The sequence below is a fragment of the Strix uralensis genome, chromosome 29 (genome assembly GCF_047716275.1).
Source record: "Strix uralensis isolate ZFMK-TIS-50842 chromosome 29, bStrUra1, whole genome shotgun sequence".
NCBI lineage: Eukaryota > Metazoa > Chordata > Aves > Strigiformes > Strigidae > Strix > Strix uralensis.
The window spans coordinates 5,914,718-5,934,707 of record NC_134000.1 but is presented as its reverse complement, the minus strand read 5'-3'; the positions used below and the strand labels follow the sequence as shown (position 1 = coordinate 5,934,707).

At 45.2% G+C, this 19,990-nt stretch overlaps 1 protein-coding gene across 3 annotated transcripts in view; it reads left to right on the top strand.

The window, feature by feature from the left end:
- PRR5L (proline rich 5 like) overlaps positions 1–17,920 on the top strand; it is a 42,513-nt gene extending 24,593 nt beyond the window's left edge. For all 3 annotated transcript variants that reach the window (XM_074852538.1, XM_074852536.1, XM_074852537.1), the window contains exons 5-9: positions 4,789–4,846; positions 7,909–8,000; positions 11,191–11,331; positions 12,819–12,945; positions 16,829–17,920. In XM_074852538.1, the coding sequence (XP_074708639.1) occupies positions 4,789–4,846; positions 7,909–8,000; positions 11,191–11,331; positions 12,819–12,945; positions 16,829–17,211 (801 nt within the window). In that variant the 3' untranslated portion in view covers positions 17,212–17,920. The remainder of the gene's footprint in view (positions 1–4,788; positions 4,847–7,908; positions 8,001–11,190; positions 11,332–12,818; positions 12,946–16,828) is intronic.
- Positions 17,921–19,990: the final 2,070 nt, after the last annotated feature.

The following is a 19,990-nucleotide window of genomic DNA, read 5'->3' as shown; positions in this document are numbered from 1 at the left end:
ATTTGTCAGCAAACCCTGTGGGGTTTTTTAATGAAAATTTACCTGTCTGGCTTGATCTGAGGGGATAATGTTTGGATTGAATCCATTTCTAAACCTGTGACTTTAGCAGAAAAGACAGGTAAGTAAAATTTCCAGGTATTTTTAAGATGGGGAGAAGGGAAATGAAGCGTGGTGGTTGTTTTGTTGTAAAAAGTCTCTCTTCCACGGGAAAAGGGAAAATTTGAGAGGATAATTGAAACATCTGGAGTAACTATATGGACCCAAGCTTTTTATTTTAGAAACCTTAATAATGAGATGGTGCAATCTATTTAGCACACAGAATTACTGATAATACATTCCTAAGAGCATTATAAATTCTTCACTACAGGGTAATGATTAATATATCTATTTTTAATAGATAGAACTGTGCTGCCCATAAAGGTGTACAAATGCGTAGTTTGTTTGCTGACATAGCTGTAAAATAAAAAAAAAAATCTCTGAAAGTAGAAAGCATCAATGATACTAAGTTATAAGCAAAGTAGCTGGAAAATTGTATCCACAGTGCTCAGGAAGTGTATGTAAATTGAAACCTAATGTTCTAGTGCAGATAGAGAGGGAATTCATATTTCTTGACAGAAACACAAGAAAATAAGCGTGACACCCTCATATATATATGTGTATCTACTTTTTTATTATATAGTAGTTTAAAATGACGCAGTGTTAAAGACCAGCTGTAAATTTTCCCTGCAATATATGAGAGGTAATTACCTTGAGCTCCAGGTTGAAAAATAAAGAATTGAAGTACTTTATTAATAAACTGAAAGCATTTGGAAGGATTAAAGTGCAATATCACTCCAAACATTATCATACTGTTCAGGCAGAAAAATACTTACAGTGTAAGTGGGTTTCACTTTTTTTCCCCTCATAATTTTTTCCATTCCAGATTTCTTCCTTGCTCGTTTTTCACATTGTTTTTTTCCTGGAAAGCCTTTTTTTTTGTGGTTGTCCAGAGCCTGACATGTGTAGTCATTTATTTCTGCTGAAGAAATCTAAAAGTTGAATGAAGATCCCAATGACTTAATATTTCCCTCCAAATCCTATATTTCTGCTACAGAATCTTTGCAAAATACTCACCTTCCATTAGTTGATAGCAATGTTTGGAAACTTTTTTTTTTTTTTGTGTGTGTGTGTGAACGTATTTATCCGACTTGCTAATTGCAGTTGTCGTTGCCCAGATGAACAGTGTCTCCCAGGTGTGGTATCTTTGCAGCTTTCCCATCCTTTGGCAGCCCAAGGAAGCTTTCCCAGTGCTCTGCTGGGAAACCTGGCTTTTTCTTTCTCTCAGCCCTAACGTTCACCCCAGCTGAGGAGTGAGCCCTAGACAAAGCCCCCCAGCCATTAAAAATTTCTCACTGACACGTTGCCTTTGCTCCCTGCAGCTTCCTCTGGCAGCACTTTCTCATGTTGGTGATGATGAGTAAATCTGAAAATAGGCTTCTGCAGGAAGGGGGTGAATTCCAGCATCCAAAAACCTGCAGAAAGTGGACTTGTTTTTGGAATAAATGTATGGCTTTTTGGCTAAACCTGAGTAAGCTGTTGTAAGCGGGGTGAGATACCCCAGGGCACGGAGGTGGTGTGAGCCATCGGGTGCGTGTCCTGCTGGAGCCCCTCCACTCCTGCAGTCAGCGCGAGCCCTTCGTGCGCTGTTTGTGAGTGGGTTCAGGTCATGTGCAAAAGTGCTTTGGGTTCCTGTCTTCACATGGCCACCTGTGAGCAGAAGAGCAATTTTAGCATGTTCCTCTGACAAACAGGGCTGTTCCAGTCAGTTCTGATTCCTGTGCTGAAATTCCTAGGATGGGTGTCGGGGTTTAAATGCGGCCGGGAGCCAAACACCACGCAGCTGCACGCTCACCCTCCCCTGCCCCACGGGAGGGGGCAGAGAATTGGAGGGGTAAGGGTAAGGAGACTCGTAGGTTGAGATGAACACAGTTTAATAATTGAAATGAAATAATAATGGTAATCATAATAGTAATAATAGAATATATAAATGGGTGATGCACAATGCAATTGCTCACCACCTGCTGACCAATGCCCAGCCCATTCCTGGCCAGTGATTACAGAGCAGAGAAAATCCTGAATCCACAATCCCAGAAGAGAGAGACTCAGCTTCCCCACTGACCCTCATCGATACACTGAGCATGGTGTTACAAGACATGGAATAGTCCCCTGGCCAGTTTGGGTCCGTTGCTCTGGCTGTGCTCCCCCCCAGCTTCTTGTGCACCTGCGCACAGTCAGGACATGGGGAGTTGAAAAGTCCTTGATTTCTTAGCAACAGCTAAAATCATCAATATATTATCAACATAAATCCCATACTGAATCCAAAACACAGCACTATTCTAGCTACTAAGAAGAAAAATTATCTCTATCTCAGCCAAGACAATTGGTTAATAGTAGAGTACTGAAATTTGTTTATAGCTTGACTATAAACAAACTTGTGACTTGGATGGGTGGTTCAAATAATACAGTTTCATCCCATGAGTTGCTCCTAAAATGCTCTGGTTTTGCTGTGTAACTAATTTAAAAGTAACCTAAATTCTGCCTTATTTTAGGAATAACACCACAGTAGATATTTTTGGGTTTGAATTCTGAAAAAAAGCCACCTACTAGCAGGGCCAAATTATCTTAATTACAAGCATGACCATTAATTATTTTTCCTTTATATGCACTGTACAATTTTTAACCGTTACTGCTACTAACAGAGCTTACCACTGGTGGATTCCTCCTTATGTCATGACTGAACTCTGGATACGCATTAGAGGATGCGGGTTTTTTTTTTTTTTAAAGCAGTGTCTTAACGGTACTTAACATCTGGCTCATTTAAGACAAGTAAGCCATTGTAGCAAAACATGAGTTTTAATGTGGATGAGGTAGCCGTGAGATGGGACAACAGCCAAGCCAAGGTCCCCATTTCCTCTCTGTTGTGTAACACCACACTTCTTTCTCACCGTGAAGAAGACAGTGTCTGTACAGTCTTGTCTTGACTTGGGATGAAACTTTTCATGGAAGTTACCCCTACTACCCATACCACGGGGGGTGACTGGGTGAGTGTGTATGGCTCGTTCTTTCTTCCAGGATCTTTTTGCTGAAATCTTGACAAAGATTCCGATGGAAAAATTTCTCTCTGCTATTGCAGTGGCACCCAGCCCCAAAGGGTCTCAGCACTCACCTTGCAATGGGTGAGATTCCAAAGTAAAAGGAGTTTCTTGAATTCAGCCCCTGGTTTTATTAATGTCAGCATTTTCCTACCTGACCGCTTTTTGAATGTAAATTCTCCACCAGGATGATGCATCCAGAAATGTTTACTTACTGATAGGATGTCTGGTGGTCTTTTCACTCCCTCAGCCTCAACATACTTGCAAAAGAAATCTGTTTGATTAGATACTATTTAAGGACTAGCCCTTCCTTTTCTACACATTTCAATGATGCTAACGAGTAGGACTAGCGAGTGGCAAGTCTTCCTTTTGTTCTGGAAAGCGAAGTACAAGTGGAGAATGTCACAGAGCAACGTTTCCTTCAACAGTACCCCAGTTTAGTATTGGTTCTTGTTGTAGGGAGGATGCAGATGCTGCTCTCTTTGCTTGGGGTGGCTTGCAGGGCTACCTGCTCGTGTGTGTTGTGAATGAGCCAGCCCGGTACGTGGTTACAGGAGGCAGCAGCACAAGGGCAGCTCATCAGGAGGCTGTGGTGTAACGGCAGTGTCCATCGGGAGTGAAAAAAGATGTGCCTTGCTCCTCAGCTGATGGAAGGTTGAAAGCTGCAACTTTGACCTGGTTACCCATTAAAAACAAAAGCTGGAGGGTGAACATGAAAGAGAGGGAGAGAGGTCTCTGGATATTGTGCGCTACCCTGATATTGAATCCTCTCAGAGGGACAGAAGGCTTTATTTTCTATCAACGTGATCTCTGTGGTAGGACTGAACCTTTTAGGATGCAGTAATAGTGTATTATGTGGTGATAGCAGCTCCTTTCTCTGTGATTCTCAAAGCTTTTCGGAATAACTGATTCTCCTAGTGCTGTTGGGAGAACAAAAAGGTAGGTGTGTTTTTCCACCATTTTTACATTTAGGGAAATGGGAGCAGAAAGCTTATCAGCTGTTTAGATGTCCTGAACTGCAAACAGGCACATCATTATCTTCATCTGTCTGGTTCGTGATTGTTAAATTTACCTAGACAGGCTAGCTCCTGACGCTTCTTTTGCAGCTTGAGACTGCATACTGAGATGATCCAACTGCTCAATATAGCAAAAAATACAGCCTCATAGAAAAGAGAATAGGTAGGAAAAGAGAAGTAAGGGTTAGGGAGCTGAAGTGGCTTACTGTGCAGTCAGGCAAGCACTGAACTGGTGCAAAGGAAGATGAGAGTGGGACGTTTTGGTAGCATTTGGCCCTTTGGTTACTTCCATCATATGGTTTATGTGGCTGCACTCTTACGTTAAGAACCATTTTGTTTTCTTGACTCCCTCCCTGTGACCCAGGACGGGTCCTTCCTTCCCACTTCTGATAAGTGTTTCAACTATCTGCTGTTCTGGTTGTGTTCTCATGTCTGGCTGAACAAGACGGGGTTAATGAACGTGCAGCACTCACAGTGAGACCAGGTCTGGTGGTGGTGCTGGGAGAAAGTACTACGATATGACTAATCTTTAGATAACTGCATGCAAAATGGGGTAACATCTAGAAAAAATTAATTCTTCCATGTTTATTTGAAATCTCAGAAAAGGCAAATGCATGTCTCTCTCTCTTCTCTCTTGGCAGAACCAGCTCCTTGCGAAAGGCTTGCTGTTTATAGAGGAGAAGGTTAAGCTGTGTGAAGGCAAGTATAGTAAGAAACCCGTTTTGGAAGGGAGTTGCGCTTTGATGTTTGGTCAGACAAGATGATTTGCCTGTCTGGAAAGTGTACAGCCCCTTCTGGTCCTGTCTTAGGGTGTCACACCACCTCTCAGGAGCCGGGTTGCACGGCAGCCCTTGTGAGGCTTAAGGGGTGGCGAGCTGTTGGAGTAGCCACATAGCTGCAGAGCTCCCACCAGCCGTGTCTTCTTCACCAGAGCAGGAACACGGGTCTTGGGTGGCAGTTGAACCTGGGCTCAAAGCAGTTCTGGGCTGGACACGGATCCTGTTGCGAAACTGCTGAGAGCTGCTTTCTGCCTTTTATTTATCAACATGATTTGCAGCTCGATGTAAGCACAGTTTTGGTTCCTGTGTCATGCTTTTGAGAGCTGAGTTTGTGTGAATTTAAAGAAAAAACAGTCACTTGAGTGGGAACGCAATCTTTCAGGATTGCACTTGAAGTTCTGTTCAAACCTCTGGGGCACAGATGCTTGCTACAGCAGAGCCTGGGGACGGAGGCCAGTGTGGCACAGTGACTCTTGGGTGTATGGGGAGTTAGTCACGTTTATTAACAGTTTGCTCAAGCAGAGCAAGCTGTCTAGAGCACATGTCTTTATTCAAAACTAGGCTGCCGTTTGATTTGACCCAGTTTTGTAGCCTGTAGGGAAGATCCCTTGCTAATCACTTGCAGTTATCTGGGTCATTAAATGCCAATAGACACTTACAGTCTCGCATCATTGTTGATGCTCGATTCCTCCACACCGTTCTTCACCAGGTGACTTCCCCACCCGGCCAGCAGGCCGTAGGACTCGGACCCTGAAGGAGCTACACAGTTGCCAGCCTCCTGCTTGGTGCGTGCTCCTTCAGCACTGGCCCCGTAAGGGGGGAAAAAAGGCAGATTCATGCGTTTTCCTGAACGTGGGTACCTGCCCTGCTGCTGCCAGCTGTCCAGAACGAGTGCTGCGCAACTGACCATAGGTTTTGTTTTCTGTATTCATATAAAAAACTATTCCAATATCTGTTTTAGCATCATGAAAATTGAGGTCCAGTCTGTAGTAAGCCGAGAGCTGCCCGGGAGCAGTTTGCAGCTGCTCAAGTGGTTTGGTTAAGATGAAGTTTCCCAAGCAGACAACAAAACCCTCTTCCTATGCCTCATTTTTTTTTTTTTTTGTGTCCCTAGTTTGAAGTGACACTGGAGCCACTTTGCCTGTGCAGGCTGGCATCTCTGCAGGGGATGACTCATGGACACCTTTCTTTCATAATGTGTAGGCCTGTTGCAGGTCTTGTGGTCACAGCAACAAGAACTTCTTGTACATGCTTCTCAGTTAGCTCTGTCTTCCTGGAAAATTTCTACTGTCCCAGTACTCAGAGGCAGAATAATGTTCCTGCTGCAGGGCATGGCAATGTTTTGCTGTGTCTGTTTTTCAAATCACAGCCTCTTTTTTTTTTAACATGGTTTTTCTTTATACAGTCTGTCAGAATCTCTCAAATGCCTGTAGGATTTACGATTTCTTGAAGAAACAAGCCATTCCCCCTTCCCCTTCAGAAGTGATCTACGACATTTCATTCTGGCTCCACACACCAAAGCGTTGCAGTCCTGGGGAGGAGGCAGAGGAGGGGAAAAATTAAACATTCAATTAGTCTGTTTCCTGTTGTTTTTTTCACTTACAGTTTCTGGTAACGGGTAGCTGTTATGGGGGTGTTGGGTAGGTGCTCGTCTGCCTGCAGTTCCAGTTTTGAAGCCAGCGTTGTTCCTGACATGGTGAAGCCTCCCTCTGAACCTTGTTGGGGGGCTCCCTGCTCGCAAGGAAATGTCTGCAGGGTCTGGTCCTGCTGCCTCTTTGCTCTCTGGCTGTGTCCTAAGCAGCACAACCCATGGGCGAGCACAGTGAAAGCCCATGTGGAAGCCTCCAGATGGGGAAAGCACTTCAGTACCCCACGATAAGGCTCCTCCGAGTTGTGATTTTACACGTGTTCCAGTTCCTCATGTAGGGCCTTTGGTCACCTTGAGGCTGAGCCTTCAAAGCTGTCTGGAGCAGCCGTCTTCCATTACTGCTCCTTGAGTCTTGACTGCTTGTGAGCCCCAGCTGAGGCTCTGTGGAAGGTGTCCTGGAAAATCCTTTTGTCAGAAACTTGTGTTATTAAACCTGGGTCTGTATTTGCACCTGAAATTTCTGGGGGAAGTATCTAAAACTTGAAAAAACATTGCAAACTGCAAGCCTTTGGCCTTTGAGATGGGAAAAATCTCCTGAAAAACTTAGAGGCTTTGGGCCCAAATGCTGAGGAACACACAGCTCTAAGTCAAGCCTATGAGCATAATTTAAAATGTCTATTCAGACGGTTATGTTCAGTAAAGCATTTTTTGTTAATAATAGGCTTTTGACCACGATTGTATTCCTGTTATGGGAATCACGGGTTGCATAACTCGGTCTGCCTTCATTTTAAATATCCACTTACACTGGGGGATGTTGGTTCCAGTTGGAGTCATATGAGGGGTGGCCACAAGTGGATCTCATTGGGGAGCCTTCCCAAGTGCCACCTTTGACAGGAGCACGGTGGCTTTGTGGCTCGTCAGGGTCCTGAGTGCTGTGTGTGTGCTTGGGAAGGGGGGGGATGCCAGAGGGGGCTCAGCTCTTGTAGATGCTCTTCCTGACTCCGCTGCTGCAGGGCGGTTGATGTTGGCTGTGAGCTGCTGGTTTACAGATTCAGCCGCTAACGTGCGGCCGTGCTCCCACGCTAGTTGAGCGTGTGAGCTGTGAGCTGTGAGGTTACTCAGTCCTTTGCTGTGGAGTTAAAGCCTCTGGTTGAAGAGGGGCTTCGCTCTTTTGTTGGAATCGGTCTCGTGTTTTGCACAGAGCTGTCTTTGCAGTAAGCAACAGAGCAATTTATGGTCTCTGTCAGTTAAGGCGAAGCTTAGCTGAGTCGTGTCTAGTTTTGGATGGAAACTGGATGTGGAGGGTGGGTTTGTATCTCTTATTTGGGAAATTAGAGAGTAGTTGGAAAATTCAACTTGATTTTAAAGCTTTTGCTCCCAATCTCTCTTCGTAGGTGAGGATCGCATTGATGTCCTGTCTGAAATCTGGGATCACTATTTTACAGAGACTCTTCCTACACTCCAGGCAATATTCTACCCAGTCCAGGTATTCTTAACTATAATTCAGTCTTCAGTCAGGTGAGGCAATGTAACTTCAATGTATGCTAACAGCACAGGGAAACTTCTCTTCTGTTCCACTTCTCACTGTCTGGCCAGTGGCTAAACAGGTCTCAAAACCTTTAAACTAAATCTGGGAGGAAGTAGAGTTTGTCCAAGTCAGCATTAACTGTGTAAGGACTGCTAAAATCTACTGGACAAACACAGTGTTTTGGGCTGAATTTATTCTTATTTGTCTGTGCTTAGCTAAGCTTGAACACTGACACTACTGGACTATACGTTGTCTAGGCTGAAGCTCTGGGCCATTTATTTGTATTTATAGTTCTTCCATTTTTAAATACCTGGGACTGTTGGTGCAGATGACAACTTGTCTACAGAGAGACAAATCTGAAGACTAGAGCAGGAGCAAATGTGTTCAACTCGCTCTTAACTACTTTTGGAGGGCTTTTATCCCAGCTGTGCCTTTGGAAAATCCTCTGTTGGGTTTTTTGAAGCTTTAATAAGGGGAAAAGTAATTCTATGGGTACAGAATGAATGAACAACTTTATGTAAGACCTGTTTACACTGGATATTTTGAAAGCTGAGTATCCCATCAGAAGTGTTGAGCTGTATCATTTTTTAATGTAGTTTGAGTCAGGGTTTCCATACGAGCAGTCTAATTCCCTCCCCAACCTATTTTGATCTTCTCTTCCATCAGAGGAAAAAAAAAAATATACCTCGTGAGGAGACTGACGCTCTTGGAAATGCTAGCTGCCTCCTCTTGACTTTTGCCTCTTTCCCAAAACATGTTTTCCAGAGCCTTTTAAAATTATTTTTCCCTTGTATTGTTTGAAAGGCAGCAGGTAAAGCTCAAAGGTTGCCCTTTTCTTCTAATCCTATTAAAGCTGGCATTTTCTAAAAGAGAAAGGCCTTCTGCAAGACAGACACTAACCTTTCTACTGTGTTTATTTTTATTCTTTCCTTGCTGCAGATGCTTAAAGGTAGGTGTTTGGCGGGTAAAACTGTGCAATTATAATATCCTCCCTTTCTCTCCTTTTGCAAGTAATTCTCAGTCAGGGAGTAACCTAATCTATTTAAGCAGGGTTTGTCTTCACTGCAGCTGCCTGTGCCCTGTGGAAACAGCTGAGCTAACTATGGGTTGTACCCACTGATGCTAATAATTCTGCCACTTATCAGAAAAATCTACTCCCCTGTTATTAAATGTCTGTAATGAGAAACTGAACAAAAGTTACTGCACAGTGGGTGCAGCTTTTGGAAGCAACTTGGTGGTAGTGGTGGAAGCAAGAGTATGGGATGTTGGCATTCTTTGAAAGCATAACTTTCTTACTGTGTTTGTCTTGTCACAATATCTGAGTCAGACAAAAATATTTCATAGAAGCCATGAAGTTAGGGAAGTATTGTCGTTTTACAGATGAGGAACTGAAAGGTAACAGCATATTTAAAGCTTGGTAGGCACCTAAGTCCTACACACAAATGTATGGATTTAAATTGCCTAAATGTAGCTGTTTATATAGTGCATCACCACACATGCAGAGAGCTCACCTAGCACATCTTTTTCACCAAGTCCAGTTCTTCATGCGTTACTCTGGTAGATGGGAAAGTCAATTTGTTGTTGGTTCCCCATCCTTTGCTGCAAACATCGATGGGATTATTTAGTTGTGCTCTCTGTGATCCCAGCAACCGCCCATTCAGAATGAAAGTCAGTCAGTCAGATGTGTGAGCGTATGTTACCAAAGGTAGTAACTAGAAATAACTTCCTATCTCAGCTAAGTTTAAACCCGAGGCTCATAGCTGTTGCAGAAATATGACCTTTAAGCAGCCAAGTTGGTTAAATTGCTGTGCAGAGGGAAACTATGTAAACAGGTCACTGGCTTTTATATAGTTGCAGCTGTTGATGTAACTACTTGGTGTGGAAAAAGAATAGCAAATCTTGTTTTGTTTGGCACAGCAAGATGTTTGCGTTTTGAAATGGGGTATGAAGTTAATGGGACTAAACTGCCTGATATAAATAAAAAGCATGCAGCTGCTGAAATGCAGTTCAGAGATACCTACCGGTCTTTTCTACACCTCCATGCTTCTAAACATGCAGTGATGGTTTAAAACAACAAAGTGCTTTTATTATGGCCAAGCTGCCCTCCAGACTATTGGCTTTAATCCATATTTACATATTGATGATGCTGTTAATGATGACATTAAACCCATTGTGAATTAATTATTAACTATGGTTAATTTCTTCCAGCTAAATATTTGCTACGTTGAGTGTGTTATGGAGACCATAAAATGGTTCCCAGACTGTGGGACAGAGATTAACATGCTGGGAAGAACAGGGGAAACTCTTGAGGCTGGAAAGTGCTGGGCAGGGCTGGGAGGAAAATTTCTGCTGTTAAGCTGCAGTGGGGCAAGAGGAAGTTGTGTGGATGTTAAGCAGAGGGAAGGGCAGTAACACCAGAATGCCAAATGGAGTCCAACGGTGTTTAAATATGCTGAGAAATATTACAACATCTTCATCTGTTCAGCCTGCTCACTTGTGGTTTTGGTGTAAGGAAGTAATGGGAGGACACGAAGTGCCTTGCAGTGGAAATCAAAGCTGTTGCTTTTTATAATGAGGTTTGGTACAAGCAGTCTCGCTAGCTTTGCTCTAACCTAAGTCCTAAAATCTGTAATGGACTGAATTGTGGATTTTTGTCACATCAGCAAGGTCTAAAGTGCAGGCATTGAGCCAAAAGAGGATACAACACAGACCAGAGGTAGGCTTAGTGAAGGAATACCCTGTACCAACCCCTTTTGCTACCAAACCTTCTCTGGTTTCTCAGCTTGGAGTGGCAAAAGCACGATCTGCATCCATTGTGAACTTTGGATGTTTGTGACCAAATTGGATGCTAGTTGGTTTACTTGAACACGTAGTCTTTTGGTGAAATCCAGCCCCATTTTTAGCTTCACTTCAAACCTAGTGGCGCCTCGGATGAGGTGTTACTCATTTCAGAATTTGTGTGGGACAGAGACTGAGAGGGAAGAGACCAAAGAGTATCATGAATCCTCAACCTGAGCAGCTGGGGGGGTCCTTTGCCACAGCAGCAACAGGCAGGATAGAGCCTTCCTGTCTGTGTGCATACCTGTGTTGGTGCAATGCTCACATGTCCCTGTACCAACTTCTGGATTTTGCCTTCTGTGTTTTTTAGGGTCAGGAGTTGACTATCCGTCAGATTGCTCTTCTTGGCTTCAGAGACTTGGTCTTGCTAAAAGTAAAGTTGGAAGACATTCTTCCTCTGGTCCAGACAAAACTCCCAGCTTCCATTGTCCAGATGCTGTTAATTCTGCAGGTGGGGAGCCTCTGCTCTTCTTCGTCTGACTCCACTTGGGTTATCTCGACGTCGCTGAACTGATACAAACCCTGGAAAGGAGAGTGGGGAGGGTAGAGGGAGTGATGAAGGGGAAGTGATGTGTGCCTATTTGGGTAAATATAGAAATGAGAGCTGAATTTGAATGCCCTGAGCTTTCCTGGGAACAGGTAAGGATGTTACCGTGAAAGGGCCGGATTCTGCTCTTTGATGCTTGTATTTTTCTTGGTACCTCTCCTCCTGAGCTAGGAACAATCTCAGGACTCTTTTTTTTTTTTTTTTCCACATAAATTTTCATCTCCCAGCCTCTCTGAATGCCTCTCTGTGCCCTAGTTCTCCTGGTTTCTCAGCTTTGCAATGACAGGGTGAGTCTCCATCGCAGCGGATTGTGGAATTTGAACGAGCTAACGCTGCCGGCTGCCCGATGCCAGCCCCTTGGCTGGCTGGGGTGCTGAGCAGTGCCCATGAGAGGAGGAATACCTTTGGCAGCAAGCAGAATGCTATACATCTTCCAGAGGCCTCTCCCGAGGGACCCAGACCTTCTGTGAGGGCTGTTCTCTTTATCCAGACCTCAAGAGAATATTTTCCAGGCATGCCAGATACAGCCAAGCATACCAGCTGTTTTATCTTTTTGTATCACCCAGCCTGACAGTTCTGCAAAATACCACATTACAGGTGGCTGTTTCGGTTCCTCTCACTTTTATTTCTTCCCCAATATACCTTATAATGAGTGGCAGGGAATTAAACCTTCTGAAGTACAATCAAAATTGTGAAGTTGTTAAGCTGGCATATCTGTATGAGTTCTTGCTTCTCTGATGTTCCCAGTCACCCAGGCTGTAATAGCAGGATACTGAAGTGCGAGCTCAATTTCCCTGAAATATTTTAATAAAAGAATTTTGAGGGCAAAGAGGGTCTCGGGGTGACGCATTTGAGAAAATAAAGCTTGTTGAGGCTTTGCAGGAAGTTGAGTCTGTGAACGGTTTCTGAAATTACTGTTAAATTGGTTAGTGTTATCTACCATCTTCACAGCTGTAAACTGAACTACAGAGGGTGCTTTTTCTGCAGTCCTGCCTGGGAGAGGAGAGGTGCTTTGTCCAAGGTGTGTTAAGGCTTTTCTACAAAGAGGCATTTCCTGGTAGGACTGCCCTGGGTGTAATGATATCGCTGTAGTTAAACTGTGCAAATCCTCAGTGTGAGTGGGTGTACCTTGTACCTTCCTATCCCTTGGTCAGAACAAAGACAGCTGGCTGCTCGATGGCTGTAGGGTTATGGCTGGGACTTGAACGAAGAGGTTGACCAAAAGGCACCCAAACTTCCATTTGGGCTTATCAGCTGTGCTTCTCCAAATGCCCTACCAGCATGGCTGGGATATTCCAGTGCAGAGATACTTGACAGACCCCAGGCTTTGCTCAGAAACCCTACTCAAAACTATATAAGGGTAATGTTGACTTTTTATGTTTGAATTTCAGAGTGTCCATGAGCCTACTGGCCCCAGTGAGGGCTACCTACAGCTGGAAGAACTGGTCAAGCAGGTGGTATCGCCGTACTTGGGCTTGTGTGAGGATCACAGCTTCTCTGGTAGCACCTGCTTGCTTGGTAAGACACGTGCATCATACAGAAGCTCTCGTTGGGGTGCGCGGGTTGGTTAATGTGAGGCAGAGCACATCTGTAGTAGCAAAGGAGACAGCACATGACTCTGTGAGAGCCAGACAACAAAGGCCAAAACACCCCAAGAAGGTCCTGATTAATATCCCAGGGCAGGGGTGGAGTCCCCATCCCTGGAGGGGTTGAAGAGTCGGGTTGACCCAGCGCTGAGGGATCTGGTGGAGTTGGGAACGGTCAGGGTGAGGTTCATGGTTGGACTGGAGGAGCTTCAAAGGCTTTTCCAACCTGGATGATTCTGGGATTCTGTGAATATGTTTCTGAATGTAGATTTTTGTGACAGGCTTTTTATTTTCCATGACTGAGTGAACTGTTACTGCCCCACCACTGCGCACACACACATGTGCAAAGTCTTCCCTCTATCTGGAGGTGGGCTGGATTTTAAAACTCCCCGGTCCATGCCCAGTGAGAGACTGCACCCAGTTGGCTGCCTGATGCCTGTCCCTGCTATCTAGCCTGCTTCGGCTGCCGAGGTTCCCATAGCGACTGCTGCATCAGCCAGCAAAACTGTTGGATGCTCATTCTGAGGGATTAAAGGGTTTTTTACATGGAGTCTTCCTTCCATCTGAGGACTCTTGAAAAAAAAAAAAAAAAAAAATCTGTGTTTAAACCATGGATCTAGGTGAGAGAACTGGCACTTCACTTCAGGGAGGGGATGCTTATAGTGGAAAACTTCACACATGATCCAGGAGTTCTGCTTACACACAGAATGGCCAGCCAGAACAGGTTGGCTAGCTAAGAAATGGGTGTAGTGTTGCTGGTTTGATAGTCAAGAAGATTTAAATAGAGCAAGTGAAGAAATCTCCAATCTCCTTCTGTTTTTATAAGGTTTATCCTTTGCTTTGATGCAAATTGTAGCAAGATGGCAACGCGCAAGCTGGATACACACAACCTGTCTTGTGCTACACCTTAGCAGCCCAGGGAGAAGGTAGACTTATCAGGACTCAGAAGACCTGTGCCTGTAACAACCTCTTGGCATTACTTTAGGTGAACCGTGGGTCAGGTTTTTATTCTTGTGGTTGATGGGCAATTAAATATCTTTTATGCAAGTGAACATGGTTATACAGTTCAGCATTGGTTTGCACACCTGATCCTGAGGCTGAATCTAGACCACATTCCCCCGTAAAAGTTGAGCTTTGACAAATTTGGTAGGCTGTTTATGGACATCTGCCCGCTGCTGGGATGGTTTGAAGGGTGGCTGTCTGACCAGTACTGATGTTTCCAGCCATCCTGGGTTTCTGCCAGCTGAACAAGGCATTAGTGTCAGTAAAAAAAAATTTTGCACAAACTGGCCTTGTAAAGTTTATGTGCCTTAAAATTGTTGTATTTACTTTGATTTTAGCTGTCATTTCTTTGTGTACGTTTCCAAGGTGGCCTTTTGCTCCTGTTCCACCCTGTGCTGAGTGGGAAGAAAGGACTTGTGTTTGCATTATATGACAGTGACAGCAGAGCAGCACTTTTCTGCAGATAATCTTGGTATTTTCAAAGTGCTGCTGTGGTGGTGGTTTCTTTTTCTTAACTCCCATTTCTAATCAGACTTCTTTCTCTTCCTCTCTCTTTCTGTCACCTTTTTGCTTTCTTGGAACCAGTTTCTTCTCTCACTGGGCAGCCTGTAATGATGATGAAGCCCAGTAGGTTCCCTGTAATAGCTTTTTGGAAACGCACTGTTGGGCTTTGGGTACGCTTGCATTCTCCACAGGATGCTGTGGAGGCCAAACTGCCCTCTGGACTGGGGCCTTCAAGATGAATGAGTGTTGAGAAATGCAGCTGAAGATGTCTGATCACAGCTGTGAACGCACATAAGGCTTCAGCCTGCAAGGCTGCTGTATCTTAAACTTGATTTAAAGTGAGAGAGGAGTGCAGCAGGGATCGTTGTGACAGGGGACAGGGCAGCTCACAGAGGGGATTCGCAGAGGGCAGCATCCCCACCTGCTCTCCTGTTACCACCCTTCTTGCTCTGCCCATGTAAATGAGCCATAACCTGCTTTGTAAGGATGGAGTATGCTGACGGGATCCACTTGTCTAAGAAACAATGTTTAAATAGGGAATAGGGAAGAAGATAAAACATTCACCCTGTTACCCCCATGTATTAAGCCTAACGTCTGCTGATTTGAGTTTGCTTGCAAAAAATCCCTTAAAAACTCCTCCCAGTTTATGTTCCTGGCCATAACACACCAAAATAGCAATAAGATTTCTAGTTAAACTTTGTGTGACAACTCCCTTAACACACTGTCTTTGGTGGCCAAGAAAGTGAAGGGAGAAAAGTAAAGCAATAAATGAACGTTCAGACTTTAGCCTAATTTTTACACGATTCTCATCATAAAGGATTTTAATTTTGCTGCAGGAAAATCATCTGTGGATGTTTTTTCCTCAAAAGAGTCAGGTCCCAATGCTCTCCAACACTACAGCTAGCTGTGGCTTGAGCTGCAGATGACACCTAAAGAGTATATTTACCGTAACCAGCCTCAAAAATTATTTGCACATATTCTTAAGCATGAAGTGAAGTGTTTTGAATTAATGTATTACTGGCAGCAGTGGAGAAGTGTTGTCATTGCTTGGCTGCCACCAGTGGTGGTGTTTTGGCTGCTCACCCGTTCCTCCCTGCAACAATATAGAGTTTGTTTTCTGCTTTTCTTCCTGATGCAAGCCTCCAAAACTCTTTTATAACCTTCAGTGATGAGTGCTTTTGTTACTCTGTCTCTTATGCTCTTGCAGTCTTGGTGGAAGTATTTTATATGGTTTAAAGGCTTCCGACTTTAGGAAGTGAGACCCTGCACTTCAAGGAAGTTGATGAGAAGCAGAGAGACAGGTAGGGAATAGCTTTATCAGCTGCTTTGGGATAGACTGTGTGAGGTGTTTCACACCACGTGGCGATGGCGGTGGAAGACAGCAGGTGAAAAATAATCCTGTCTGATTCAGCCTGCCAGGGGAGTGAATTGCAGGGAGCCGAGGCACAAACTCAATCCCCTACTTTTCTTAAAGCTTTCGGTGTTGGAATTGAAATGGTGCTTCATGATACGGGGCTGGGGAATGTGCCCTGGGTTTGAGTTTTAAACCAGGCGTTTTTCCCCCTTAATGTTTTTGCTGAGCAGATCGTAGGCCCTGCACCCATCACTTCTGTGTCACTGCTTCACCCTGCTCTGCAAGTACTGCCTTCCTCGTCTGCACCTCTCCCCCAGGCTGTTCTGGGCTCTTGCTGTGCACTGTTAGGTGTTTTCAGTGTCTGGCCCCCAAACCAGACATGTTTTAAAGTGGATGAAATGTTCTTTCTCATGCATAATCTTTAAACAATACAGTGGGATAATGCTAGCAGAACCACCTTTCCCTGGGCAGCTGAAGAGGCATCAGGAATTTCACACTGACACCAGCTAACGGCATCTCCTGAGAGAAATTTTCCAGAGAAGGGGATGGCAACTCAGGTCCTCACTGGATGTTTCTTTGGGCCTTGTGCCACTTTAGTGTCACCGATTTTAGTGAACCTGCACGTGAGAGCTACTCAGTTCTCATCCCCTGGGTAGGAGAGGAGACCATCAGGGTGCTGAAGAAAGTCCCTTTGCTGCACTCGTTAGTTTTTGGCTGAATTCTCTTGCTGGCAGCAGCACCCACAGCAGGGTGGGAGGTGTCTGCTTACTGGGAGAGGGGCAGAGCTCCTTTCCAAACCCCCGGGAGCATCAACTAATGACTGTTCCCGATGGTAACGGGGTGGGATGCTCAGCAGCTGCACGCTGAGGCCCCTCTGTTCCCTGAGACCAGCCTAGCAGTTAAGGCCACGCTTTGTCTGTGCCCTATTGACTCTTCCTTCCTTTTTCTCTTCCAGAGAGACGATACTCCAGATCCCGTCCTAAGACTGGCGTACTGAATTATTCATCTCACGTGGTGACAAGCTGGCAGCCCAGTGAGATGGCCCTGACCCCACTGACGGAGCAGGAGGGTGAGGCTTACCTGGAGAAATGTGGTAGCATCCGTCGCCACACCGTTGCCAATGCTCACTCGGATATTCAGCTCCTGGCAATGGCCTCCATGATGCACACAGGAATGGTGATCGAGGAGTCGGACAGCACCGACAAATGCCTCCTCCTGCAGCCCAGTTTTAGCCACAGGCAGTGCTCCAGTGAGCCCAGTATTGCCGATGGGCCAGAGGGAGTCCTGGCAGCAGGTAGGCAGGACCCCGCAGAGCTGAACTGCACATCGGTCAGCTAGAAGCCTTGCTGAGGAGAGGAGAACTGTATGCACTAAGCTGGACAAAGCGGCGTGTCATCCCTGCTGGGAAAAAAAGAGAAAAACTTTGAGTTTTGCTCATGTCATTGAAACGGCCTTGAGGGATCTTACATCTCTTTGGGAATGCTTTCTAGATTTGTTTTTCTTGTCTGTCTGGGATCATTGTTGATGGAGGTACCAGGCTGCTCCCAAATGGGCACTGAGGGCTGCAAAGGTTTCAGTCTACCCTCTGTAAGCTTTCTTCCTCTACTAGTCCAGACCTTTTGGCCTCAGGTTTCCTCCCGTTTCTTTGGTATGATACAAATTAGCCTCTTTCTGCTTTTCTCCATCTTTCCCAGCTTTGTGCTGCTTGTTTGCTTGTTGTTCCTGCAGCAGAGAGCTCTGTGCTAAATGTCCTCTTTGCTCCTGGCACTAGGGTGGTGACGGCTGAGGACTGCATTTTTCTCTTTCAAAGCTGAACTCAGGGATGAAACCATCTGCATCCTGCAGAAAGATCTGAGCCACCTGAGAGGGGGCTTGTAAGTGAAGGATATCCTTCAATTTGCCTCCCATGGGCAGCCCAGATTTGAACAAATTAGACTGGTTTTTTTTTTCCCCAGACCTGACGAGAGCTGAGTAGACATGGAGGCCCAGCTGAGTACTTCATATGTTATCTGGTTCCAGTCATAACTCTGGGGGTGGTGGTGTAAATTGGGTGCAAAGGGGCGGGTGGGTGTTTAAATTGGAGGACAAAATATAGTCCTGAGCATCCTGGCATTTGGCATCAATTTGCTCTCAAAATTTCAGTGGTGGTAGGGCTACGATGAAAGGCGAGATCTGAACGGATTCCTTCGGGAAGGAGACGCTGGGCAGAGTCTGCGTTTGTGCGAGAGACATAAAATTTGTCCTCAGCCCTGGGCCATCGTGATTCCAGACCAGGAGGTGATGAACAGGATTTCATCCTTGGGCTGCTCTAGTACTTTTAGCACTTACAGATTTCATGAGACCAAAGATAACAGGCCGGGGGGGGGTGGGTGTAGAAAGGAGTCCTGCCTCGGCAGCGCATTCATGAAGTGCTCCTGACCTCCAGTGGTATCTCACTCACCGCAGTGTTGCTTTTAAGATAAAGCGAGGGCTCTCTGCAGTCTTTGTTTTTGTTTTTATTTTGAAGATTAGGAGTGGGTCCAGTTTGCAGGCGTCTGTGTCAGGCACTGCAGTCCGCAGTGTCTGCTCTGTAGCATCACTTGGTACTCAAATGCTGCTTCGATGGGAACAGAACCAATCTGTTGGAGCAGTCCCCCGGGACGCTCTGCTGTCTTGCTAAGCAGATTTGCAAGTGTAATTACAAGCTTAGAGGTGAACTGAAATGCTGCCTTAAATGTCAAATCCCATTAAAAATATGCATATAACACCACTGCCACTCGAATCTAGTCCCTGTGGTACTGACTGTAAATAAATCTGTCTTGACAAGGAAACAGAAGGTTAGGATGAGCCTTCGGGATGTTTTTTTGCATGCTATATGACATTAACTGCAGAATTTGCCCTGCTTCTGCTCCGCATTAAGCATCTTCTGCTCCACTGGCTGCACCGAAAGTGCAGCTCTGACCTGTCAGGATTTGGCCTTAGTAGCACGTGCAGCAAAAAGAAAAGCAGATTGTTATTTGGTAACAAAGCATCAGAAATACCAGCAACGAGAACAAGTCACACTGCCTTTGTAAATGAGGGTGTTGCTTTGTCTCCTGTGGTTTGCAAATGTTGAAAGAGGCACTTGAAAGGGCCTGTTTTTTCTTGCAGTCACCTAAGGTACCCTGGCTGTTGGCCTTTGTGGAAATGCCAAGTGTTTTGATCACCAGCTGTGCTTGCATGTTGAAGAACAGAGATTTAGTTGTGCTGGCTGCCTCCTCCTTGGAGGATGCACAGAGGCCAGGAACATGTGGCTTTCAACAGTCTTCCCTTCAGATGGATTCTAGGATAAATTGCCCTCCTGTTCATAAATTGGACTGACCAGGCCAACTTACTTGTCGTCATCTGCCCCAGGGTGGCCACGGATTGTGGTGGAGCTTCAGAACCTCTGTGGTGACTGCCAGACATGGTTGGGCCATGCTGGCCTCACCTTGGCACGGTCCCTCCAGCGTGGGGCAGATGACGGCATCCTGCTCAAAAGGGATTTCTTCGGCCCCTTGCAGTGATTTAAAGCCTTCTCTTAGTCACAGCGGGGCATGCAGGGAAGTTATCGCCCTGCAGCATTTCAGTTCACTCTCAGAAATGCTTTTCTTCTTTCTGTTTCTCCTCTAACCCGTTTGCCTTCTGTAAATACCCAAACCATTTGGATTAGTGAGCAGCACCCTCTTTTATGGTGAAAATTAGAATGATTATTTATTTCCTGACATATTTTTGGATCATCTCTAGGGCTAATAGGAATCCAGTCCTGGTTTTAACTTGAATTTCTTTTGTTTTACATGTCTGTATAATTTGAATGGTTTTGATTTTGTGTTACTTTGCAAAAATTTGCACCAAGCCACTCTGGATCATGCACTTCCCCAGTTGTTTTGGTGTTTAGGGAGAATTAAAGCTGGTGGCTTTACTTTGTAAACTGAAGTAAACTAAACTTGTTCTGTAAACCACACTGAGGGTCTGATCATCAGCACCACACTTTTACAGCCACGTGAGGTGCCCCAGTCTCTGCAAGCCCATACCTTTTACAGGCGGGCTGGGTGAACCTGGAAGCAGTCAGGAGGCTGTGCCGAGGCTGACACCCAAGGGCTGGGGTGACAGACTGGAG